We start from the raw sequence: 24,747 nt of genomic DNA, 5'->3' as shown, positions 1-24,747 counted from the left end.
TATTTTCTGGCACCAGTAGCAAAAGAGAAAGATAAAGTGCTTACTCCAAAGGCTGATAATGCCACAGTATTGTTCCACATTTAATGTATTATATCGTAAGTGCACTCTACTCCAAAGACTCCTCCTTATGTTGTTATCCATGTTTCTTTTTTCGTTTCAGTTCAGTCAAAAAAAATTGATATTATTTATTTATTTAAACATTTCTAACATAAAGACGATAAAGTCGGAGTTTGGAGGGGTCCCCTGTTAGTATGTGCCCTGGGCCCCAGCAGACTGTGGAATCACCACTGGTTCAGGTTCAGCTCTGTGAAAGTTAACCACCTTCAAGGTACAATTTTTTTTTTTTTGGTGTTTTACATGTGCTGTGCACATGCTTGTTGAAGCACTGGACAAGCTTCAGTTGCAGCCACGTGGTCGAGGAACCCATCTCTCTCTCTCTCTCTCTCTCTCTCTCTCTCTCTCTCTCCCCCCCAATCCATCCAAAACCAGTGAAGAGCAGCAGGTTTAGCGTTCCTCCTATAAGTCTGATCTGATTCAAACAATAAACACCAACATATTTTGTGGTTGATTCCTTTTATTTACTTTTGTAATTTCAGGTGCAATTGCAGAGGCTGCATACCAGCAGAGATGCTTGCAGCTTAAGATGTTAAAATGTGTTCCCAGCTGATATATAGAAAGGTTACAGCTCCTCCTTTCCCAGTCCACAAATTAAAAAGAAGCAAAGCAATTAAAGCTCATTAGGACTGCAGCTTCAGTACAGATGGAATCTGCGGATTTCAAATAGCACTAACAATGTTAGCATTTGAACTGTACTGAAACAACTTGTGAGCTTATACTAAGGAGGTGTTGTTAGTTTGATTATAGTAATGAGTTTTCTAGTTCTTAAGCAGCTTCTTAATGGCTTATTAAAGAAAAAATAGCCTAGAAGGAAGCAAAGAAGAGAGGCACATAAAACATTTATGGTGAAGTTATACTGTACATCATTAATTCCACTTTATGGTTCTGATATGGCATCTGGGAGCATTTTGCCCACACTCACATTCCCATAATAAGCCATGCATTTCACATTTTTATTATCTTTCTCCATGTGGTAACCGTTTTCTGTCTCTGTTTCTCTGTAAACTCCTTTACAGTTCATTTTCTTCCTGAGGATCGGAGCCTCCTCCATCTTCTTTGCGAGGAAATACTGAAGACCCTTCTGCTTCTTTTTTCTTTCTGTTTTCTGTTTTTGGCTGACAATGTGGTGAAATTAATGATCCCAGAAAGTCAGCCTTGACTAACCCATGAGTCATAATGATTGCATGCTATGAATTTATGTCAGAAAGGTTTATATTTTGGGGAGGCAACAAAGCATCTGAGGCGGATACTTAATCACTGCCACAACTACGCAGGTGGGCTGAAATTAAAAGTGCTCTTTATTAGTACTGAGTCCCTCCCTTAATAAAGCTGTTAATATATTCTCTGCAGGGGTGTCAGCAGGAATTTTGAGTCCCGACAAAGACGTTGCCAACCCCTGTGATGAGTTTTTCGGAAACCGGCTAACTCCAGTGTCATTTTCTGCACGTCTTTTGTCATATTTTCTGCGATCTTGCATATATCCCATTCACTTTAAAAGGATAAAACGTGCAGGCGAATGAGTTCATGCCTCCCTAACACGATATTTGAACAGCAGATGAAAGCAGGGACAGGATAGTTAGTATGAAAGGGAGCTGGGATGGAGCCACGGCGCAGACATCTGGCTGGACTCGACTTCCCACAGGCTCCTCCAAACATTTCAGGTCCTCTGGTAAATCAGGAGCACTACAGCTGCACTGTGCATGACAGCAAGAAATCTGTTGTTTTGCCGAATGCTCGAGTCAACTAAATTCTTGGATGGTGGGCCTCCTCATGTAAAAGCTGCAGTCACGCAGTGCTCTGTCAGGCCAAACTGTGGTCCAGGAGGAGGATAATACAGGGGTCCTCAGCAGAAAGACAAACTATTACATTATGGTGGTGTTACACTCTGTGTGCTTTTGTTTTTGCATAAAACAAACAAGAACGTTTAGAGATAAGCAAGAATCGAACTGAAGAAATGTCTCAAGTGGTGTGTCTTTGGCCTTACTTAAAGGGGACCTTCCATGATTTTAAACAGCAAAAATCAGTAACAGTTGTCTAATCTTCCGTGACTCTCGGCGAGCTTTGAAGGCTTCTCGAAGTGATGTCATCTCAGACGAGAGTTTAGAAACCGCAGATACTGATCTTCGAACTGGACGTGAAGCTTTAAAGACGTGGGGCACTTATCAGGAAATGAGGGTCTGATGAGAGATGCTATCAAACTGTGTTATGGGAAGGGTTGGATCCAGCATCCAACATATCTCTGCCCCAGTTCTGACCTGTGCTAATCTGTCTCACGTGAGTCCTTTAAATGTGTGCCAGGTAATTAGAAACGCCTTTATGAAGGTCCATAAAGATTATAATGTTCCGATTAAAAGGATTGCTTTATTAATCATTTTATTTTTGACAGCTGCTTTACAAAAAGAAAAAAAAAAGTAAACTATGTCATAATTTTAACTTATGCCAAATACCTATGTAACTTAATTACAAAGATAAATAATTACGGTGATGCTATGGTGGCTCAGAGAGGAAAAATGCTGCCAATGCACATAAAACACAAAAGAAATAGGATTTTTTTTTTTTTGCAAAAGCTTAATAACAATAAAAATAATGATAATAATAATAATATAGAAAAAAATTAAGTGTTTCTGGGGACACAACTGCATGACCAGGACCAGACAGAAACCAAAACATGTGAAGGACACGCTTAAAAGAAATGAATCGTTCATTGATGTGGTGAGAAAGAAAAAGATGAAGGTAAAGTGTGTTTTAAACCCATGATCCATGTAATACTGTAGATACATGTTTGCTATTTGCTCTGTACTGTTAGCTTGTCACTTCCTCAGCTGGACTTGTAAAATTTGTCCTAAACCCCCCCCCCCCCCCCCCAAAAAAAACAAAGTAAAACAGAAAAACAAAGTTGAAATCAAGTGATGTCTCTAAACAAGAAAAGACAGAACCTGAGATTATGAATTCAGCCAAAGCAGCAGCCGGGAGAATTTCATAGTTTGATCCAGGAGTTGAAGATGTATCATGGCTGCTTTTGGACATATTTCATGATGTCAGTGAGGCAGTTTGAAATCTTGTTCGCAGAGCTGGGACCACACCTGAGAGGCAGAGAAATGATTTCAGAGAGCCGATTGACCTGGAGCAGCATCTAGCTTTGTGCCTGAGGTAAAACTGTATTATTTTACCATTTCTATATCTCTGCATCATCGCATAGTCCTGTGCACACTTTGAGCTATGAGCACGCTTGTTACAAAATACATCAATCTGATTGGTCAGAAAATCAGAACAATTTAGCTTGGTTTAAAAAAAAAAAAAAAAAGTATTGCTGTATTACTGTAAGGCCTTTACCTTTACATTGAGGCAACTCTTGTTGACATTTTGCATTAAGAATAGGCAAGTCCAAAAAATATTTTTAATGCACGAAATATTTGCACAGCCTTTCCAGAGAAATTCTTTTCTTGTAATTACTTTTTTTATAAACAGAATTTTTGGCATTTTTCGGCCTCCATACTAAGTGGCTGCCCTGTTGTGACATACCTTTCGTGTCCAGACAGCAGTTTATCCGGGACATTGCAAAGACCTATAGGATTCCCCTGGTTCTTCACCGTGAGGGCAGAACGGTAGTCGGGCAGCTCAGGTTTCAGGGGCCTCCTCTTGTTCTTGAATGGGGCCGAGTTACGTGGAGGAGGTGCAGCAGCAGCAGGAGGAGGAGGGAAGCAGGAGCCTGCAGGAGTCGCAGACCTCTCTTTCTTTTGTGCTCTCGTTCGGGACCCCAACACATGGGGTCAACGCGGGCTGAATGGCTTCATAGTGAAAGCTGCCTCGGACGCAGACGGTCGGCGTGAGAGAGCGAGCGCGCGCGCGCTAATTAGAAAAACGTGGTGAAGCAATTAAGCGCGAGGAGAGAAGCAGCGCGCCGATTGTAGTGCAGAAGGTGAGTGTTTGGTCTCGAGAAAAGTTAGTTAGTGTCGTTTGGTTTTCCTTTTGGAGTTTAGCTGAAGCCGACTGTGGTTTGTTTGTTTTTGTTTTTTTGTGTTTGGTACCCGAGAAGTTTGTTTATTATTTATTTTAAAGAGCAGGGTTTAGTCTAAATATACTGAGTAGGTCCGCGTGGCGAGTTCTGAAGCTGTGCGTGCCGGAGTGTCAGTGGTGAGTCTTCCTATATTCGTCAGTTTTTAAACTAAGGGGAAAAATTTAACACATGGAGACTTTGAATAACGTCACCATTAGTGCGGCTCGCAACATTGTGAGATCACACAGTGCAAGGAAAAAAGTTCTTATATGTAAATAGAAGTTTTTTTTAAGGGAGCAGTTCATGTGCTAATGGCTGTTTTGAACTTTCAGAAGTCAGACTCTGAACTTGATGGCTTCATCTTCTAAGAAGAAGAGGATTCTTGTTTCCCCACTGAAGCTTGGCAGGACTTAGTTTTCCTCCAGGAATGCCACAATTTCCAAAACAATTAAGTCTGACTCAGCAAAGCGTATTCGAAGCCTTCAACAGCTCCACCAAGGAGCTTTTAAACTTCCTTCCAGCTACACAAACCGACATCAATCATGTGCATTGACTCCATTTTCCACTTTAGATTTAATTTTTGTCCCTGCTCTCCTCAAAGTCAAACTATTGTAGACAGCAAAAAAAAAAAAAGATGTGATTTGCATTTGCAGATGCTGGATGGTTCTCCTCCTGCTGCTCTGATTGTATCGGGAGTCCATGTGCCCTCTGTCTGCTCCCTGAACCCTAAGAATCCCAGCTTTCTGCTTTTGGTTAGGCAGGAATGTTAACTTTCCCTTTGTCCAGATCCCTTCCCCAAAAAAACTCTCCACAACCCACCCCACTCATAACTCCTGGAGAGCATAGTGACTCCTGAAGCAGAAAAGGGTTTAAACCACATGAGCAAATAAGCTACTGTTTTTGTTGTTGTTTGTATTTTTTTTTTTTTGTTTTAAAGCAGACTTCAGTGCATTTGTGAGTCTGCACAAAATGCTCAAATTTACTTGAGCCAGATGCATGTTTGTCTTAGTCAAATGTATAGCTGAAAGGCGAATGTTTGGTTTCCTTGGTGTCTTTATCTGGAGGGGAGGGCAGTTTTACAGTGTGTTAACAAGGGGTGCTGTAAAGCCCCCTGAGATGAGTAAATTCTGTGCGTTTGCTGCTGTCTCAACTTATTTTTTTTTTCCCCCTCCCTGCTTCTTTTAGCTCAGCACCTCTAGAAACTCTTAATGGACCCTGAGCATTAGCACGAGCTGAACTCCCTTCTGGAGCAGTCCTGTGCAAAGTGAACAACAGCTGGAAACTCAAAACTATTCTGAGCCCGTGGCACAAAATTGCATTCCTCCTTTTTTTTCTCTTCTTTGTTGTTTTTCTTTTCGTCTTTTTTTTTTTTTAATGTCACCATAGCTGTGATGACACAGTAAATTTTTCTTGTCATTCACCAAACACTCAGCAAAACTCACACATTTGTTTTCTGCAGCTTATTTTTCTTGAGGGGGAGTATGGGATGTTAGGAGATGGTGCAAGAGCACGCAAAGCATATTTATAAAAAAAAAAGTTTTTAAATGTGCGCACTTGTTTGGCATGTCTGCTTCGCCTTCGTAAATTCTGCTGGCTAGGTCACTGGCTTTTTCCAGGTGCTTGTTCAGGTGACTGATAAGCTTGGTTAGAAACTGATAGCAGGAATTCAGTGAGGTCAAACTGAAATCTCGGCTTCTGGCTTCTTGTTTTGTCTTTTCTTATTCTAATCAAAGGTTTTTCCTAATTACACTGAGATTAGATGTCCATTATTGGTCAGCCTGCTCGTGCCTTTCATTGCTTGAGATGCTTTTGGTCTGTGTGCGGTATTCTTTATATCAGGTCATGTCCTCAATACACACTTAGGCCAAACTGTTGCAATGCAAGAACAAGTTTCAGTGGAGGAAACCAAAGGCAGTGCTGCCCTGGGGGCGGAGGTTTAAAGGGATAAGTCTGCCTTGCTGAATGAATGCCAGAAAGAGGCTTTTAAATTTTAGCAGCAGCCTTTTCTCTCGTCCTCTGAGACCTCTTGGCTAATGTGCCATCTAAAGGTGGATTTTGTAACACTGCGTTGAGGGTAAAATGGATATCACCAGGCAACTGGACTTGTCTCTTGTTTTGTTTTGTTTTTTGTCTCTTTTGTCAGCTTTAGAAAACCAAGTGTACATTTCCCAGGGATGTGAGTGTGATGCCCCTTCTTTAGTAGATGAAGCTTGTAATTTTTTGTTTTCAAAATGTAATTCTAGATTCAGGGCGACGCTGTTGCAGTTCGAAATCTGAGGGGATGATTTCAGGGACCTACTGTCTGGAAGTTTTCATAGCTTTGGTGTGGCTTAGTCTCGTGAGACTAAGGCCTTAATTTTTTTTTTTTTTTTTTTTTTTTTTTTTTTTTGTGGGATATTTTTCCATTACGCAGGTCAGGCTCGGGCAAGTCACTCTAACCATTTTTCAGCGTCAGAAGGTGCCAGGGTTGGAAAAGAAGAATTTCAGAGGACTGGATGATGAACAATGCGTCTGAGTGTCAAATGCTAATCTGAGGAGACAAGCCTACAGATGCCTGTAATGGCTAAAGGCTGATGCTGTTGCAATGAGTCATGAAATGCTGCTTATTTTCTTTGCTACACCCTGTGGTCTAAAAGCGTAATTGTAAAGATGAGCAGTTCATAGAGTCCCTTTTTCTCATCCTCCTCCCCCTCTGTGTTGGTTTCAATCAAATGTGTTTTGAAATAAAGTTATGGTGGCATTTCTCTTTTACAGTGTGTCTGGTGCCCTGTTTGGTTAAAGAATACCCTCATCACAGACTAGACTGATCCAGGATGTGTTTTGAAACTGAGTTCAGTCAGGCTTTAGCCAGAATTGGAGGGGAAAAGCACAAAGCTAATCTTATCTTGATCAGTTATTAAACTGCTACATCAACTCTAAATGTTATTTCCAGCTGGCTGCTAAAGCTTACAGCCACTGCTGTAAGACTTTTTGCACATTACTTTTTGAGTATTTGCCGCACTTGAAGGAATTTAAAAGAATAGTTTCTGGTGCAGAGTTGGAGAGCAAATTCCTAGATCTAGTCACTGCTATAATATCATAATTCCTGCAGCCTGGAGCCACAGCAGGTCTCCTCAGAGCTAGCTGCAACTTGCCAGTTGCCTCTTTGATTCTGATTAAGCATCTCTAGCTTGGCGTGGCAGTGAGGTGTAGGAATGTTGGTTCTCGAAAATGCTGCTAGGGACTAGTGCACTCTGACCAACAAGACTGATTCGCATTTAAAGACTTGTATGTCTGACCTGGGTTTAAACCACCTGTATGGGCCTCGTGTTACTTGATACCAAATGTGTGGCTTTTGTTTATCTATTTATTTTTTAAGATTTGTTGTGGAGACTTTCTTGGAATACCTGCATTTCCAAATGCATGGTTTTAATCTTCTTTTGGGTGTGAAAGCTTATCATTTGGTTTCTTCTAGTGACTTTCGGTTGAAGTAATGCTTCAATATTTAACTTAATTGAATAAGAGCTCGAAATGTTTATTTTCTGTACATACAGAGGTCCTTTAACAAGGTTGTTCAAAGTCATCACACTGATTGAATGTTTTGTTTTTGTCCCCCCCCAGCATACAAAACATCTGCTGTGGGCACTCAACAAGGCGTGTGTGTGTGTGTGTGTGTGTGGTTGGATTACATTTCTGTGGATCAGCCTATAATTATTCAGCTAATTGTTTCATACTTAATGATAAACATCTGCTGTATGACCATCTGTCCACAAAGGCTTCTTTTAGTTGCTGTGATCCTAAAATAAGACATGCATAAACCTCACAGATTCACAGGCTGCTGTTCTTGCTCACTTTGATTTTTATGAATGCAAAACGAAGTTTTCCCATCACTTCTCAGTCTCATGCTTTTGTTTTGAACCCAGAGCTAACTTAGTGGTCCGATCACCTTGGCACCATGAGTTGGAGCTTTCTAACCCGTCTGCTGGATGAGATATCCAACCACTCCACCTTCGTGGGGAAGGTCTGGCTGACTGTGCTCATCATCTTCCGCATTGTGCTGACGGCTGTTGGCGGCGAAACCATCTACTATGATGAACAGAGCAAATTTGTCTGCAACACACAGCAGCCTGGTTGTGAGAACGTGTGCTATGATGCATTTGCGCCGCTCTCACATGTCAGATTCTGGATCTTCCAGGTGAGCTCTAGCAAAAGAAGGCTGTCGGTGTTTATTTTACTCACACAAAACAGTACTGTTAATGTCAACATGCATACATTTACCTCCAGGTGATCATGATCACCACCCCAACCATAATGTACCTTGGATTTGCCATGCACAAGATCGCCCGCATGGAAGAGACGGACTTTCGGCCGGGCCCAAAGCGGAAGAAGAGAATACCAATCATCAAACGTGGGGCTGCGAGGGACTATGAAGAGGTAGAGGACAACGGAGAAGAAGACCCAATGATTGCTGAAGAGATTGAACCAGAAAAGACAGACAAAGCAGAACAAAGTAGGGCAGCAGTACGTCTTTCACAAAGCATCTTTAATGTTCTAATAGATTACAACCCCTACTTGATACTAAGTTGGCTTCTAATGTTTCTGTTTTCAAGGCTCAGAGAAAAAACATGATGGTCGCCGGCGGATCTTGCGTGACGGCCTGATGAAAGTCTATGTGTGCCAACTGCTGTGGCGCTCTGCCTTTGAGGTGGCCTTCCTTTTTGGGCAGTATATTCTTTACGGCTTCGAGGTGATTCCCTCCTATGTCTGCACTCGTTCTCCGTGCCCGCACACGGTGGACTGCTTTGTTTCCCGTCCCACGGAGAAGACGATCTTCCTTCTGGTGATGTACGTTGTGTCCTTTCTCTGCCTTCTCCTCACCATCCTGGAAATCATCCATTTGGGTATCGGCAGCATCCGTGACACTTTCCGCAGGCGGGCCACCCTCAACACACGCACCTCCCGTCCACCGGCCTCACGCTCCATGCCTACAGCTCCACCAGGATACCACGCCACCATGAAAAAGGAGAAAATGAAAGAGCTGAGGGACTTGCCAATGGGTGATTCTGGGCGAGAGAGTATTGGGGATGAGGGTCCCTCGTCCAGGGAGCTCGAGCGGTTGAGAAGACACCTGAGGCTGGCCCAGCAGCACCTGGACCTCGCCTACCAGGTGGATGAAGGAAGTCCTTCACGCAGCAGCAGCCCAGAGGTTAACACAGCTGCACAGACTGCTGCAGAGCAGAACCGTCTCAATTTTGCCCAGGAGAAGCAAGGAGAGGCGAGCGAGAAAGGTAAAGAAGACGCTCGGACCTCCATTCGACACACTGAATTTGACACAGATGAACCAGGAGGTAGAGTTCAGCCTTCAATAATCAAAACCAAATCATTTATTTATATAAAAAGCCAAACATTCAGCTAAATGTGGTTCAGGTTTCTCAAAAGTAAGAGTTTGCCACTCTTCTGTTTTGTATAACTGTAAATTAACATCATTTGGGTTTTGGACTGTTAAAAATTGAAGAAAATTATTTGCAGCTCTAAACCATGGAGAAAATATTTAGAAGAGGAGTATTGCCAGCATATAAAAGTACTTTTTCTATAAATAAATTAGGGCTGGAAGATGTGATTAATCAGCTAAAATCATAGACTCTGTGAAACATGTAGCCACAGTGACCTCACCCACTGGTTTGTGGGTTTGCATTTTGAAGCCTCAACTTTAGCTTTATGGCTGCTGCCATCTTGCTTGTCTTAAGACTGAAGTGACCATATTTGGGCAAGATGGTGGAGTGCTAAGGTATTAGCTAATGCTAGAGAGTTTGGTTGGAAAGCTGCACATGGAATCCAGTGGTGCATTGCCCAGTCCGGGTTAGCTTCTAAGTGACCTAGAGATACAATATTAGATTTTAACTTGGCAGACTGAAGCACAGATTATAACAGGTTGTGAGTACAGTTAACTGTACAAAGTAATTATTTACCAGGTGATTGCATCATTATGATGATGATGGCTGCCGACTACAGCCGTCTTCTTCCACCAAAGTGGTATTAAAACAATTAAGTAGTCCTATCATGACTTGGAATAGTGTGTGGGTTTTTTTTTTTAAATGGGCCTCAAGTGGCCATTAGAGGAACTGCAGTTATAGAGATCCAACCCTTCATTGTTGGCTTTCCATCATTTAGTTGTTTGAAATTTTGTCCAGTCAGCACTCTAAAATTCAAGGATGGCACTAACCTTAATATTTGGCACATGGAAACCAGAGAAGAATATTGAATCTTTCTACTTCCAGCTGATTATGTAAATACAGGCTTAACTTTGGACTTTATGTCAGATTTTTATTTATTTTTTGTGGTTTATTTCCTACTTTGGTTTGACCTAAAAACATCAGAAAAAATCTCAGTTTTAAGTGAACATGCATGCTTAATAATCTCTGGTCTCTTTATCTTCTAGGGATACATGCCTGAGCGTGCTTCCTGCCTCAAATGTCTGTCCTTTCATTCCTACTGGCCTTAAACACATGGGGGAAGCACATATGGGAATGCAGTCAGACCACTGAGGGAGACCAAAGTGTGTGTAATATGTGTGCGTGTGTTTGTGTGTGGGGATGAGAGAAATGTGCCTTTCAGTATTAGAGGTCAGTTGAAAACAAAGAAATGCTGACTGAGCGGTGTTGTGACAAATGGTTAATTTCCACGACTCTAAACTTGAAAGCTTGCCGACCTACATCCAAACTTTGACTGTGCCTTTGGCTAGACCTCGTCTACCCCATGTTCTTTCGTCATCTCTGTGTTTTGTTGCATTGCAATAACCTGTCCATTATAAGACCACGCAAGGATTATTGTAAGCTTCAGCTGAGTGTATTTTTTTTATTTTTTTTTTGTTTGGTTCACAAGAGAGGCTTTTATTTTTTATTAATGTTTCTGAATGTTGATGTCTCACTTGGTTGAAGCTTATTGGTCTCAAATCTTAAACATGACCTTGCGTTATGTAATGTTTTTGAGTATGTGCAGAAGCTTGTTAAGTGGGGCTAAACCTGTAACTGGATGAGTCATCTTTAATTTAAATGTTGGGAATTATTGGTGTATTAGCCAGATAATTCCACTTCAGAAATGTTTGACAGAAAGATTTTTTTTTTTTTCTATTTCTTTTCGAAGCCTATTTACCCAAATCAGCCAAAAATATTTACCTGGGAAATGCTTGAATTCTTTAATCAACAGGAACCGTTCCACACATTTCCAACAATCATCTTTGTACAATCATTTTACCGGCCTTTATTTAAGTTTTTTTTTTTTTTTTTTTTTGACCAAACGTTGTAGGCTAGTGACATTTGTGTAGAAGGAAGTGTTGTCATGCAAATACCACCTCAGCATTTCAATGTTAATCCTTTCCTAAATTATGTTCTAAAACAAATATTTAGTGTTCGTTGGGGCAGAAAGTTGGAAAATTCACTTTTTGTGGTTTTTCATGCTAACTGGCTAGAAACATCTGTTTTCTGGGGCACTGTCAAACATGTAATTCCACCCTTGTCTTTACAAATTTACATTCTTCTTTAGTGAGACATATTTTCCGTCCTTGACATGCAACCTCTTTCTCCTTCTCCTTCGTGCTGAAACACGGATACCTTTGTGCATCCCGGGAAAGAAGGAGGAAGAAAAGCCAAGCTGAGGAAAGGATGACAGTTTGCTGACGCACAGCCTGGTGCCATGTAAACATGTAATCTTCAACTCACCGTGAGATTCCTTCCTTCCTTTTTTTTTTTTTTTTTTTTTTTGTGTTCAGTAGCTTTCAGTATTCATACAGTTGAAACGTTTTCATAGTTGGTTTTATATCCTGGAGAACAAAGTGCGGATCGCCAAAGAACTGTTGCTGTATTCTTATAATCATCTCACTTCCAGTTTTGCTACTTATTTCGAGGTACGACATTCAATTTTTGAGTATAGTACTTTTTTTTTCTATTGCAAGTTTTGTAGTTATTGTAACTGTAGAGATTATTTTGTCTTCAGAGTAAATAAATATATTTGAAATCGTTTACTCCTGTCCTTGATTTGATTTATTTATTTATTTTTAATAATTGTTTAAACCTGTGGTTGAATTGCAGTCTGCTCAATATGTATTAACATGTTAATTTATCAATTAAAATGAAAATTTATTGGATTGTAAAAACGAGTGACATCTGTTAGTTACCCTGACATCTACAGGGTCAGTCATACTGTTTAAGGTAAAATGATGGGTTTTAAAGTAGGCCTACTATGCCCTCCAGAGGAATAATCAAGTAATGGTTAAAAGGGGTTTAAATGAGCTCAAACTATTTCACTATGTCACTTTGGTTTATTATTATAATAATAATAATAATCTTTCAGTGGCCCAATAAGGGAAGAACCCAATTTTCCCCTTGATTTAGTCGTTAAATTGGTCAATTGGGGGTTCTGGATTAATTCAGCAAGCAAAGCAAACATATCGACCAAGTCCTCATCAGGTATGAATTGAGTTTTAAGCAATGTATCTAAAATGCCAAATTTATGCATACATATCCAAAAAAATTGGTATAGCAAATATGCGACTAAGTTATGTGGAAAGGAACAGATGTATAGAACTCAATAGATAAATTAAACAAGGAAATTTTAACAGAAATTTTAATTTTAAGTTGATCGTGTCATTGGCCATTTTTACAATGTTCAATTTATTTAATTTACGGCAGTAAGGACTTTAATTGATGGTTAAAGTGTTCCTAGAAAAAGTATCTTAAATTTTATTGACTTTAATTTTTAGCACATGTAGAACTATATCTTACACTTCCTTGTATGACTGTGTGTTGAATATTGATGTGAGGTACACTAAGCAGTACCAGTGAAAGGGTGAAAACAACACATTAAACAAACAAAACCCGCTAAATAACACTTTAATCAAGGTTAACATATAAAGTACAATCTGTTTTGAGGCTTATGTAGCACACACCCAAACTAGAGAACAATCAGGACAGAATTGTAAGTGAATAAGACAAAATCAAGTTTAATAAGAGCAGTAATCAAATTTCAACTGTGACTTGTAAGTAAACTGAAATCTTTTATTTGGGTGAACTGGCCTTTAAGGTCTGATGTTCAGATACATGTACACTCTTCAGGTATAATGTTAGGCAAGGTCTCATACTTGAATGAGTATCCACCATCAGATGTCGTGGTGATCCTCAGGGACCTCATGGTCCCCGGGACGGGAGCGCAACACTGAGTGATCCCCAACATTGCAGTGGTTAGATCCCCACCCGAGCAGTTTCCGTGACAGTAGTAAAACGTCAGCACTTTCGGATGGACGATCCAATTGTCCCACCCTAGCTCCTCAAAGCTGATGTCGATCTCTGCTCGGTGGCAGTCGCTGTGTAGAGGCCTTTCCTGAGAGGGCCGCTGCAGAAGATAGATGGCAGAGGGAGACCAAGGAATGGTCACTGCTGCATTGCGGGGTGACCGGGAAGGTCCACGAGGTTGAACATGGAGGTGAAGAAAGGGCATCTTGTCTGGTTCTCCTGCGTGGCACTGACAGGCTGGACAGTGGACCTGAAGAAGAAAGGGGCCTTCGGCGACAAGGGCCAGCAGGTTCTGGTCCAGATGGTAGGTGGTCCATCCATCAGAGCTTGAATTTGATGGAGCCTCCGCTGCCTGGAGTCGTTCTAGTGCTGTGGTTACAATGAAAAGCTGGGCGGAGGAGTTAGCTGTGACTGCTTCGCCTGCAAAGAACCAGAAGTGGGCTGATGTGACTACAGTGTCCTGGCTGTTGATGGAGGGCTGGAAGTAATATGTCATATGTCTGTTTGCAGTTTCTCCCTGAGCTGAGTCCGATTTGGTGCAGTCTACAGGGAGACATCAGATTAAAAAAAACAAACAAACATCTGTTAGCCTACTTAACACTTTCTTTCATCTCTAAGCACAAAGTGAAATTCTTCACAGTGAACAGCGGTGATGAAGATGTGTACATCACAGCACAGTCACTTAAGAAGGCACTTGGCTGAGTGACGAAACGTTTCTCCCACTGAAAACGCTACGTCCAGATGAACAGAACCAACTTTTGGTGATTTACTTACCTGGATGACTGAGCATGCATCAGGACACTGACAGGTATGATTACTAATTTGGATCCAGCATGAACTTCTTTCAACCTGAGAGGACACTAACAAGTTTATTCAGTATAAGGTTATTCTTTGACAGTTAAGTTAAACCCCAAATTACACATGCCCCATCTACACACATTTATTTAAAAAATTGTTTTCTACTTGCCTTTTATTATTTAAAAAACTGCATTGTGTTGGCTTTGTTTCTTTCCTACATGTAGTTAATGTGTCTAAACATGAGTTAAGTTTATAAAAATTAAGTGTTGCAGATAAAGTACACATCTCTGCCAGTTTACTGCAACATAACTACAGTGGGGCAAAAAAGTATTTAGTCAGCCACCGATTATGCAAGTTCCCCCACTTAAAATGATGACAGAGGTCAGTAATTTGCACCAGAGGTACACTTCAACTGTGAGAGACAGAATGTGAAAAAAAAATCCATGAATCCACATGGTAGGATTTGTAAAGAATTTATTCGTAAATCACGGTGGAAAATAAGTATTTGGTCACCTCAAACAAGGAAAATCTCTGGCTCTCACAGACCTGTAACGTCTTCTGTAAGAAGCTTTTCTGTCCCCCACTCGTTACCTGTATGAATGGCACCTGTTTGAACTCATCATCTGTATAAAAGACACCTGTCCACAGCCTCAAACAGTCAGACTCCAAACTCCGCCATGGCCAAGACCAAAGAGCTTTCGAAGGACACCAGGAAAAGTATTGTAGACCTGCACCAGACTGGGAAGAGTGAATCTACAATAGGCAAGCAGCTTGGTGTGAAAAAATCAACTGTGGGAGCAATCATCAGAAAATGGAAGACATACAAGACCACTGATAATCTCCCTCGATCTGGGGCTCCACGCAAGATCTCATCCCGTGGGGTCAAAATGATCATGAGAACGGTGAGCAAAGATCCCAGAACCACACGGGGGGACCTGGTGAATGACCTGCAGTGAGCTGGGACCAAAATAACAAAGGTCACCATCAGTAACACACTACAACGGCAGGGAATCAAATCCCGCAGTGCCAGACGTGTTCCGCTGCTGAAGCCAGTGCATGTCCAGGCCCGTCTGAAGTTTGCCAGAGAGCACATGGATGATACAGCAGAGGATTGGGAGAATGTCATGTGGTCAGATGAAACCAAAGTAGAACTTTTTGGTATAAACTCAACTCGTCGTGTTTGGAGGAAGAAGAATACTGAGTTGCATCCCAAGAACACCATACCTACTGTGAAGTATGGGGGTGGAAACATCATGCTATGGGGCTGTTTTTCTGCCAAGGGGACAGGACGACTGATCTGTGTTAAGGGCAGAATGAATGGGGCCATGTATCGTGAGATTTTGAGCCAAAACCACCTTCCATCAGTGAGAACTTTGAAGATGAAACGAGGCTGGGTCTTCCAACATGACAATGATCCAAAACACACCGCCCGGGCAACAAAGGAGTGGCTCCGTAAGAAGCATTTGAAAGTCCTGGAGTGGCCTAGCCAGTCTCCAGACCTCAACCCCATAGAAAATCTGTGGCGGGAGTTGAAAGTCCGTGTTGCTCGGCGACAGCCCCAAAACATCACTGCTCTCGAGAAGATCTGCATGGAGGAATGGGCCAAAATACCAGCTACTGTGTGTGCAAACCTGGTAAAGACCTATAGTAAACGTTTGACCTCTGTTATTGCCAACAAAGGTTACAAAGTATTGAGTTGTATTTTTGTTATTGACCAAATACTTATTTTCCACCCTGATTTACGAATAAATTCTTTACAAATCCTACCATGTGGATTCATGAATTTTTTTTTTTTTTTTTTTCACATTCTGTCTCTCACAGTTGAAGTGTACCTCTGGTGCAAATTACTGACCTCTGTCATCATTTTAGGTGGGGGAACTTGCACAATCGGTGGCTGACTAAATACTTTTTTGCCCCACTGTATAAGTAAGGCTGCATTACAATATGCAGCACTGAAATTTAAGCATTGTCACCACCTAGGAGGTTGTGTTTTTAGTAGTGTTTGTGTGCATGCATGCCATTATGTTTGTAAAAACAATGGCTCAAACAGTTGAATGAATTCTGATAAAACTTTGCAGGAGTGTAAAGTGGGATCATGTTAACAATCCATTAAAATTTGGCTTAAATGCACCATTGTCTTCAAGGTCAGCTTAATGATTTATTGGTTGAAAATTGATAAAAAGCCTTATGACTTGATAACTATGATTCTTACAAGTGTGGTGTGTCAACACATACCTCTCATAGACCTCTCCTTTAAGGTCAAGTTTGATTGATCTGAAGGTCAAAGTGTTAATAATGCTAACAAGAACCATTTAAAATGACAAGAGGTTTTCACTCTGACCAAACTTACTGATATGATACTATGGTAAGTACTGTAAGAAATACCGTCCAGGGAGTGAGCCACCTCGGCAGACAGCACTTCAGGGCGAGTGCCATTAGTTCCATTACATTTTAGAGAAGGCAAATATATTTAAAACTAATGTCTCTGAGGTTGCAACTCACACTATAACAGTGATGGATAAACAGCACTGGCAAACTTTTTTTTCCCCCAAAAATCCCATATTTATTAATGGAAACTTTAGAGCCAACAATCCGTTTCACCCTTTTTTTGAGGTGTTCTATTTTATTTTCAATTAGACAAGAATTATCATTAAAGGTGATCAGGTGTGTTCAAAGGTTACCAAAATAAATCGACTTTTAATTCACATACAAAGAATGATATAACATAAAGCTTGAGGAACTTCAGTGAAGGTGATGAATATCAGTAGATCAGGTTAATTTTAAACAACTTACTTTTGTGTGTATTTTGTGAGTTTTTGAAACTTTTATACACTCTATGTTGGTTGTAACAGAGAGTGTATAAAAGACAGATGGTGCTGCCACCATGGGGTGAAAAGAGAACATTACACATTATTGATTCTGTTTGTGGCAGCGGGCCAGAACTAATACGTTTTAAGGAAGGAGCGAGGGGACATATAAAATCTGATTTAGTGCCATGATTGGCCCGGGACAGACTTTGGACATCGCCCTGTCTAAGGACATAAAGACTAAATCACATATCTGTCTACCTAACTATTAATTGTTTTATTTGGAACATGTAAATATACCTAAAATAGCAGAATACATTGTCTGAGAAGCTTCTTCAGTTCTCCTCAGAACTGAAGAAGCTTCTCGGATGAGAGGTGAAACGTCTTCAAATAACTTAAAGATGTCCAGATGCTTTTCTTTCCAAGCTCCTTAGAGAGCAGAATACATTGTAAATAGGAAAATAAAACAAAGTTAATATGCTGAGTTGTTGTGAATGTCTCTATATTTTACACAATTTAGATGCTTGGAAAGGAGTAGGATGAAGTTTACACTTATTTGATCCCACCACCCTTAATACTATTACATAATTTTGATTATTCAGTGTATCTTATTATCGTACTACCTGGCATTTGGATAGATGCAATTCTGCTGCGCATCATTTTGTTTTTACTACTAATACAAATGTATATTAATGGATGTTAAAAGAAGTAAAAATATGTATAACCATCTATAATATACAAATAATAAACTTTGCAAGGAAATTTTGCAGAAAAATTTTGCAAATAATGGCATCCTTATGGTTTTCGTTTAGAATAAGATCTATTAAAACTTAAAGTCAAAATGTATCCGTATACTGTTTTATTTGTAAGAGTAAGAGGACATTTGACCTGTTGATCGATTTAAAGACCCGTGTGGAGTTTTAGACTCACTCCACTCAAACAGATAAGTGCAAAAGAATTTCTCACCTGAACCCGGGAACAGAATTATTTGCGATGATTCCTGGTTCGGACGGGTTTGAGGATTAACCCATGATGTTCTGCTTGTCCTGTGGGCCCTCTGGTGCAGGTGCCTCGTATCAGGAGGTACCCTGTCTGCATCGGGACCTTGCAGCGTGCTCAGAGGGGGTTCTTCGAGCCCGAGACCTTCCAGAACCCGTACTTTGAACCAGGATAGCACAGCCCCACGGGACAGCTCCTCACCCATGCAAGCTTGAATTATACCATGGATGCAAAGAGGACCCAGGATGAGGACAGTACAGGACACCATGACTATATATCTTGAAACTCTTGATGAGAGGGGAAAAAAAAATCCTTAAAGTAGGCGCAACAATTTTTACAGCTTCAGAGTCTGCCTTGTTTGTCTGGTTACCTCTAGAAAATGGATTCCCTCCTGTTGCTTTCCCTGTTTTCTAACATATTTGTTTTGTCTCTGCGTGCTATCTGCCTCTGAGAGAAGTCTGTGAAGTAAGGCATTCTGCTGGTGAAACAAATGGAAGATAAAGAGTGACCTTGACGGATTGGATGTTACACACAGTAACAGGGGAATGTGTCTCTGTCTGCTTCTTTGTCCTACTCAGTTGTTTCTGGGTAGATTGGTTTACTTTAATCTTCAGCATACAGATAAAAACATATAAATGCCACAAATATATAAACTTCTCCTTTTTTATTTGATGTGAATTAAATTTAGGCATCTGTCAAGACATTCCTCCTCTCAGATTTCTGTATGCTTCCATGTTGCACACTCTTACACACACACACACACACACACACACACACACACACACACACACACACACACACACACACACACACAAAAGCAGTAATACATTTTGAAATGATAGGAAGGAAATTGGAAATCCTTTCAAAATTAGGAATAAATCTACCTGTGATCACTAAATCTGTAGTCTGGCATTAAGCTGAACACACACAGCTGTCAAAAACAAAATGCCTTTGTCTGCGCCTCTTTATCTGACTGACCTTGAATCCCTGTCTGGGAAAATGTTTTCCGTGGTTTAGGTTTGAGGAGAATTTACAGTGGGGCAAAAAAGTATTTAGTCAGCCACCGATTGTGCAAGTTCCCCCACTTAAAATGATGACAGAGGTCAGTAATTTGCACCAGAGGTACACTTCAACTGTGAGAGACAGAATGTGAAAAAAAAAAAAAAATCCATGAATCCACATGGTAGGATTTGTAAAGAATTTATTTGTAAATCAGGGTGGAAAATAAGTATTTGGTCAATAACAAAAATACAACTCAATACTTTGTAACATAACCTTTGTTGGCAATAACAGAGGTCAAACGTTTACTATAGGTCTTTACCAGGTTTGCACACACAGTAGCTGGTATTTTGGCCCATTCCTCCATGCAGATCTTCTCGAGAGCAGTGATGTTTTGGGGCTGTCGCCGAGCAACACGGACTTTCAACTCCCGCCACAGATTTTCTATGGGGTTGAGGTCTGGAGACTGGCTAGGCCACTCCAGGACTTTCAAATGCTTCTTACGGAGCCACTCCTTTGTTGCCCGGGCGGTGTGTTTTGGATCATTGTCATGTTGGAAGACCCAGCCTCGTTTCATCTTCAAAGTTCTCACTGATGGAAGGAGGTTTTGGCTCAAAATCTCACGATACATGGCCCCATTCATTCTGTCCTTAACACGGATCAGTCGTCCTGTCCCCTTGGCAGAAAAACAGCCCCATAGCATGATGTTTCCACCCCCATGCTTCACAGTAGGTATGGTGTTCTTGGGATGCAACTCAGTATTCGTCTTCCTCCAAACACAACGAGTTGAGTTTATACCAAAAAGTTCTACTTTGGTTTCATCTGACCACATGACATTCTCCCAATCCTCTGCTGTATCATCCATGTGCTCTCTGGCAAACTTCAGACGGGCCTGGACATGCACTGGCTTCAGCAGCGGAACACGTCTGGCACTGCGGGATTTGATTCCCTGCCGTTGTAGTGTGTTACTGATGGTGACCTTTGTTACTTTGGTCCCAGCTCACTGCAGGTCATTCACCAGGTCCCCCCGTGTGGTTCTGGGATCTTTGCTCACCGTTCTCATGATCATTTTGACCCCACGGGATGAGATCTTGCGTGGAGCCCCAGATCGAGGGAGATTATCAGTGGTCTTGTATGTCTTCCATTTTCTGATGATTGCTCCCACAGTTGATTTTTTCACACCAAGCTGCTTGCCTATTGTAGATTCACTCTTCCCAGTCTGGTGCAGGTCTACAATACTTTTCCTGGTGTCCTTCGAAAGCTCTTTGGTCTTGGCCATGGCGGAGTTTGGAGTCTGACTGTTTGAGGCTGTGGACAGGTGTCTTTTATACAGATGATGAGTTCAAACAGGTGCCATTCATACAGGTAACGAGTGGGGGACAGAAAAGCTTCTTACAGAAGACGTTACAGGTCTGTGAGAGCCAGAGATTTTCCATGTTTGAGGTGACCAAATACTTATTTTCCACCCTGATTTACAAATAAATTCTTTACAAATCCTACCATGTGGATTCATGGATTTTTTTTTCACATTCTGTCTCTCACAGTTGAAGTGTACCTCTGGTGCAAATTACTGACCTCTGTCATCATTTTAAGTGGGGGAACTTGCACAATCGGTGGCTGACTAAATACTTTTTTGCCCCACTGTATAACCTTTAAACAGGCCTAAAAGCACATTTTCACAGTAGTTTTCTTTTAAAATAGGCATATTTGATCATATATGATCCAGGCGATTGATATATGCATTTTTTGTCTGTTTGTTTTGTTGGTTTTTCTTTTTTTGCCCTTTGTCACCGTCCCTCTTCCCCACAGTTTTTCTTTCCCTCTTTCTTTCTCCCTTTTCTTTCCCCCAGTCAAGTCTGTCCCGTGTGTAGTAAGTGAAAATAAAATAAACAATAAATGCGAAGGTGAATCAAATAGACCAATACGGCAAGGCCGGGATGGTCCATTTGGTAAAGTAATTCCATTAGGCATCTTTCTTTGCCTTTAGACAATAATTCTGATGGCAAAAGAACCAAACAGGACAGGCGGAAAAAATAGATAAATAAAATAAATAAATAAAAATTAAATAAATAAAATAAATAAATAAAAATTAAATAAATAAAATAGGCATATTTTCAATCAGTAAAGCTTTTATTTTGAGCAAATGTTAAGATGTGAAAGTACAACCAAATCCGTGAAATGATGAATAGAATGAAAACCCATCCTAGCCCACCGAGGAGCTTTAAGAGTAGTGCACCTCAAACTCGTGGACTTAATCCTGAAGCAGGAGAGATCTTTTTTCAACAAACTTTTAAAATAAGCAATAAGGGAAAATTCAAGAAAAGAGTTTTCCACAAAGTCTTGCAGAAATGGCAGATATCTGACATAGTGCATTGCTAGGTGGGTATAAAAAGGATCAAACTTTTCCCACTGCTTTATCCGTTTGAAAATCAGCTTCTATGTGTTTTTGGGATCATTGTCCACACTCAAATATTTCCAAGTTTCAACTGTCTATCTGCTGATTTGAGTTGAAGATTGTAGCATTGTCTTAACACACGCTTGAATGTTCCACAACAGGGAGCTGTCAAAATGTCTGCTTTTATAGAGGAGCTCACACTTGCTGATGGTCATAAAGGTGAACATAAATGGGCACTTTGACATCAACATTACGATGTAGTCACAAAACATAGAAGGAAAGGACAGCCTTGATTTAGCAGATTTTTCCAGGTTTAGAAGCTCAACTTTGGTTTTCTGTCTTCTTTCAGGTGAAGGACTAGATATATGTGGGACCTTCAGATTGTTCCTGCCTCTGAGACTCTCTGGGATGATATAAAACCAGACTGGATGTTAAAAACATTTGTCACATGCTCAAGAGTATGTAAGGAGAGATTAATCAAAGCTTAACTTTCAGTTTTTGCAGCAGAAGATGGTAGGAAATATTTGGATGTATTTAAGAGAATATTCATTTATTCAGTAGTGTTAGTTTACATTGGCAGTTTGAGCTCCATAATTTTAACAGTTATAAATTAAAGATAGAGCTGAAATGAACAATTACTTTTATTATCTACTGTTTCCTTCATTTAATTATTTTTTAATACAACAAAAAGATAAAAGAAAGAAGAAGAAAAAAGATATTTGATACATACATACATATGTATATATATGCACATACATATATATATATATATATATATAGAGAGAGAGAGAGCGAGAGAGAGAGCGAGAGAGACAGATTTTTTTTGCGTAATCTTGAATCTCGTGTTCACAGTACAAAAAACTTCATTTGCTTCTCTTGGTTTCTGAACACTTATTCTTTCCAATTTGCTTTGGCACTTACACACTGGTTTGTTAACATGTGACGTCAAGACTCATCAGCAAGTGTTTGTTAAAAAAAACAAATAAACGTTTCTTTGTGTGTCTGTTAGTAATGAAAGAGTAGTGGCTGACTCTCAGCTGATAATGAATTTGTCTGTGAATGAAAACATTGACGGCCAACATGGAGACAGAACCTATGATTTAGCATTAATAAGATATGCAGTTATACAACATGAACATATTCTGTGTTTCAAAAGGTGGTGGTATGAAACACATTACTTCATTAAAAAAAACAAACCCTAGTATGGGCATTGAACTCATGCCCTGTTAACACCATATGATAACAATCTGAGCTAAGTGGCATACTGGGATTACTTTTTTCAACTTGAGAAAAATGTGTGCTTATCCAGAAATATTTCAGTTGGTACCAATGAAAACAACCATTAAATGGATAAACCCAAATCTTGGATGCTCCATTTTGCCTACTAATCAGAAGATAGCTGTGTAGTTCATTCAACGAGTAATGTGGATGAAACAATTGAGAATGGTATACTTATACAGCTATTGTTGTATTGCTGAGTCAGCTGGGATAAGTAAAGAATGGGGGGAATTTTATGTTAAGTTTTTCTTAATATAACCACTGTAACCTTTTGACTTTTTCTACTGAAACATTATGTATGAAAAGCATAATTATGTTTACTTAATAGCCATTAATTAATTAGAGGTTGCACTATCGTTCTCAGGCATAAAAGAAGTCCTAAACCTAGCATCCTCTTCTGTCACACCAACTCTCTGCATGTCCGGTATCCAGGAATGTACTCTGTGATCTTTGTCTTTTCTTCCTGCCTGGCAGCGCCATCTTCAATATCCTTTATCCCTCTATAGTTACTACAGTTCTGCATATTACACTTGCTGCAAATCAGTACCAGTACACTTCATCTCCTTTTCTCAGACATTCTCCCTCTCCAAGATTGTGTTCAACCACCTGGCCAAAAACTCCACTACCCTCTCTCCACAGGTATGTCATCTGTACACTCTTCATCCGCTTCATAGCTGTCCACATTTTCTCTTCTCTACACCTTTAATCCAAGAAGGGACATTAAAATGTGAGGAATAATAAATACAAAAAGTGTGAGAAGGCTTTTAAAATGTGTGGCTACAAGATCTTTCAAAGTATTGGCATATCTGCATTGACAAGATTTGGGCCTTTGATGTAGCCCTGGTGTTATAATACTGCTAAGTTACCAAATAATCACTGCCACTCATCTAAGCAGGAAAAAGTTGCCACACCTACACTGAAGATCAGATAGAAAGATGAGGAAAAGAGGGAACCGTAATGAGAGACAGGAACCAATGAAAACAAAAACAATATTGGTCTAAAGAACACAGACTACAGGCATTGGAAAACAGAAAGCTTCTGGCATCAAAAATCTGTTCTACTTCTTTCAGTTTCTCTACATTCATATGTAGAGAAACCACCAATTAGGCTTGGATTCATTAAAACATGTTGTGCAGCAGTGTTGCTCAAACTGAACTCTTTACCTTGCACTATTATAAACATTTGTGTGTTATATGAATATTTATTATTGTAGAGTCTTTACCTTACAAATAAACGCATCTTGAGGAAACTTGATGTGAATTGGGGCTATATATTTTTTACCCCCAGCATTTTCAAGCTCTTGTAATTACTTAATCCACATGAAATTTTCAAAGCAGAAAAAATAAAAACTTTGTGGCACATTTTTTTTGCTATAACAGCATGAATATCAGTTTTTATATCTATGACCCAGAGGAACATAATTTTGCACCGTTACCTTGGAGGACCTCTTTCTGATAATTCACTAACAACCCCCCCCAAAAGTCAGTAAACTTAAGTAAAGGCTCATACCAACCATGTGGCAAAGTTCAAAATATGTTATAGCATGTGGAATGTCCCTCTTTTTTAACCTACAGTTCGATTGCAGGTTCATTCTGTGTAAATAAGCGGACTAGGAAAATATTCATATTATGACGGTTATGTTTTGCATGGTTTACTTTAATATACTAAAATTATTGTCCAAAAAAGTAAAAAAAGAAAATCCTGAAGGTAAACAGCCAGGCAAGACTCCAGAAATCAAGCTACAACTCGTACTCATAATCCTGCTAATTAACATTTACGCCCCCCCCCCCCCCCCCCCCCCACACACACACACACACACACACACAAAAGCAGTAATACATTTTGAAATGACAGGAAGTAAATTGGAAATACTTTCAAAGTTAGGAATAAATCTACATGTGATCACTAAATCTGTAGTCTGGCATTAAGCTGAATACTGGGTTTCAAATGTCTCAAGATCAGTCTGTTTCATGAGGCTATATTTGTTTCATACCTTTTATTATTGTTATTAGTAGTATTATTAATTATAAAGCCATAAATGTTGTGTATTAAGTCCTTAACATTTTTAAAGACAATAGGAAGAGCTTAGTA

General features: G+C 40.1%; 2 protein-coding genes across 5 annotated transcripts; one reads left to right on the top strand and one right to left on the bottom strand.

Annotated features, from left to right (window-relative positions):
• Positions 1-3,862: 3,862 nt before the first annotated feature.
• On the top strand, positions 3,863-11,963 carry LOC146641912 (gap junction gamma-1 protein-like). 4 transcript variants are annotated; one of them, XM_085398850.1, is made up of 6 exons: positions 3,863-4,036; positions 7,715-7,747; positions 8,017-8,288; positions 8,378-8,603; positions 8,704-9,441; positions 10,533-11,963. In XM_085398850.1, the coding sequence occupies exons 3-6, from the start codon at positions 8,049-8,051 to the stop codon at positions 10,544-10,546; spliced, it is 1,218 nt and encodes a 405-aa protein (XP_085254976.1). In that variant the 5' UTR covers positions 3,863-4,036; positions 7,715-7,747; positions 8,017-8,048; the 3' UTR covers positions 10,547-11,963. The 4 variants fall into 4 exon arrangements, with proteins under 4 accessions (XP_085254976.1, XP_085254975.1, XP_085254978.1 ...); XM_085398849.1 differs by lacking the exon at positions 7,715-7,747 and having other exon boundaries at positions 3,864-4,036; XM_085398852.1 differs by lacking the exon at positions 7,715-7,747 and having other exon boundaries at positions 3,865-4,036; positions 8,704-9,381.
• A 1,217-nt stretch (positions 11,964-13,180) lies between these two features.
• Positions 13,181-18,252, bottom strand: inha (inhibin subunit alpha). The gene is made up of 2 exons (XM_085398832.1): positions 17,952-18,252; positions 13,181-13,923 (listed from the first exon to the last, which is right to left on the bottom strand). The coding sequence occupies exons 1-2, from the start codon at positions 18,250-18,252 to the stop codon at positions 13,181-13,183; spliced, it is 1,044 nt and encodes a 347-aa protein (XP_085254958.1).
• Between the last annotated feature and the right edge of the window lie 6,495 nt (positions 18,253-24,747).

This window comes from Rhamphochromis longiceps, linkage group LG23, assembly GCF_057381845.1.
Source record: "Rhamphochromis longiceps isolate RC_006_pf linkage group LG23, R_longiceps_female_GT1.1, whole genome shotgun sequence".
Taxonomy (NCBI): domain Eukaryota; kingdom Metazoa; phylum Chordata; class Actinopteri; order Cichliformes; family Cichlidae; genus Rhamphochromis; species Rhamphochromis longiceps.
The sequence above is the reverse complement of the archived record's forward strand: the minus strand, read 5'-3'. Positions and strand labels throughout refer to the sequence as shown.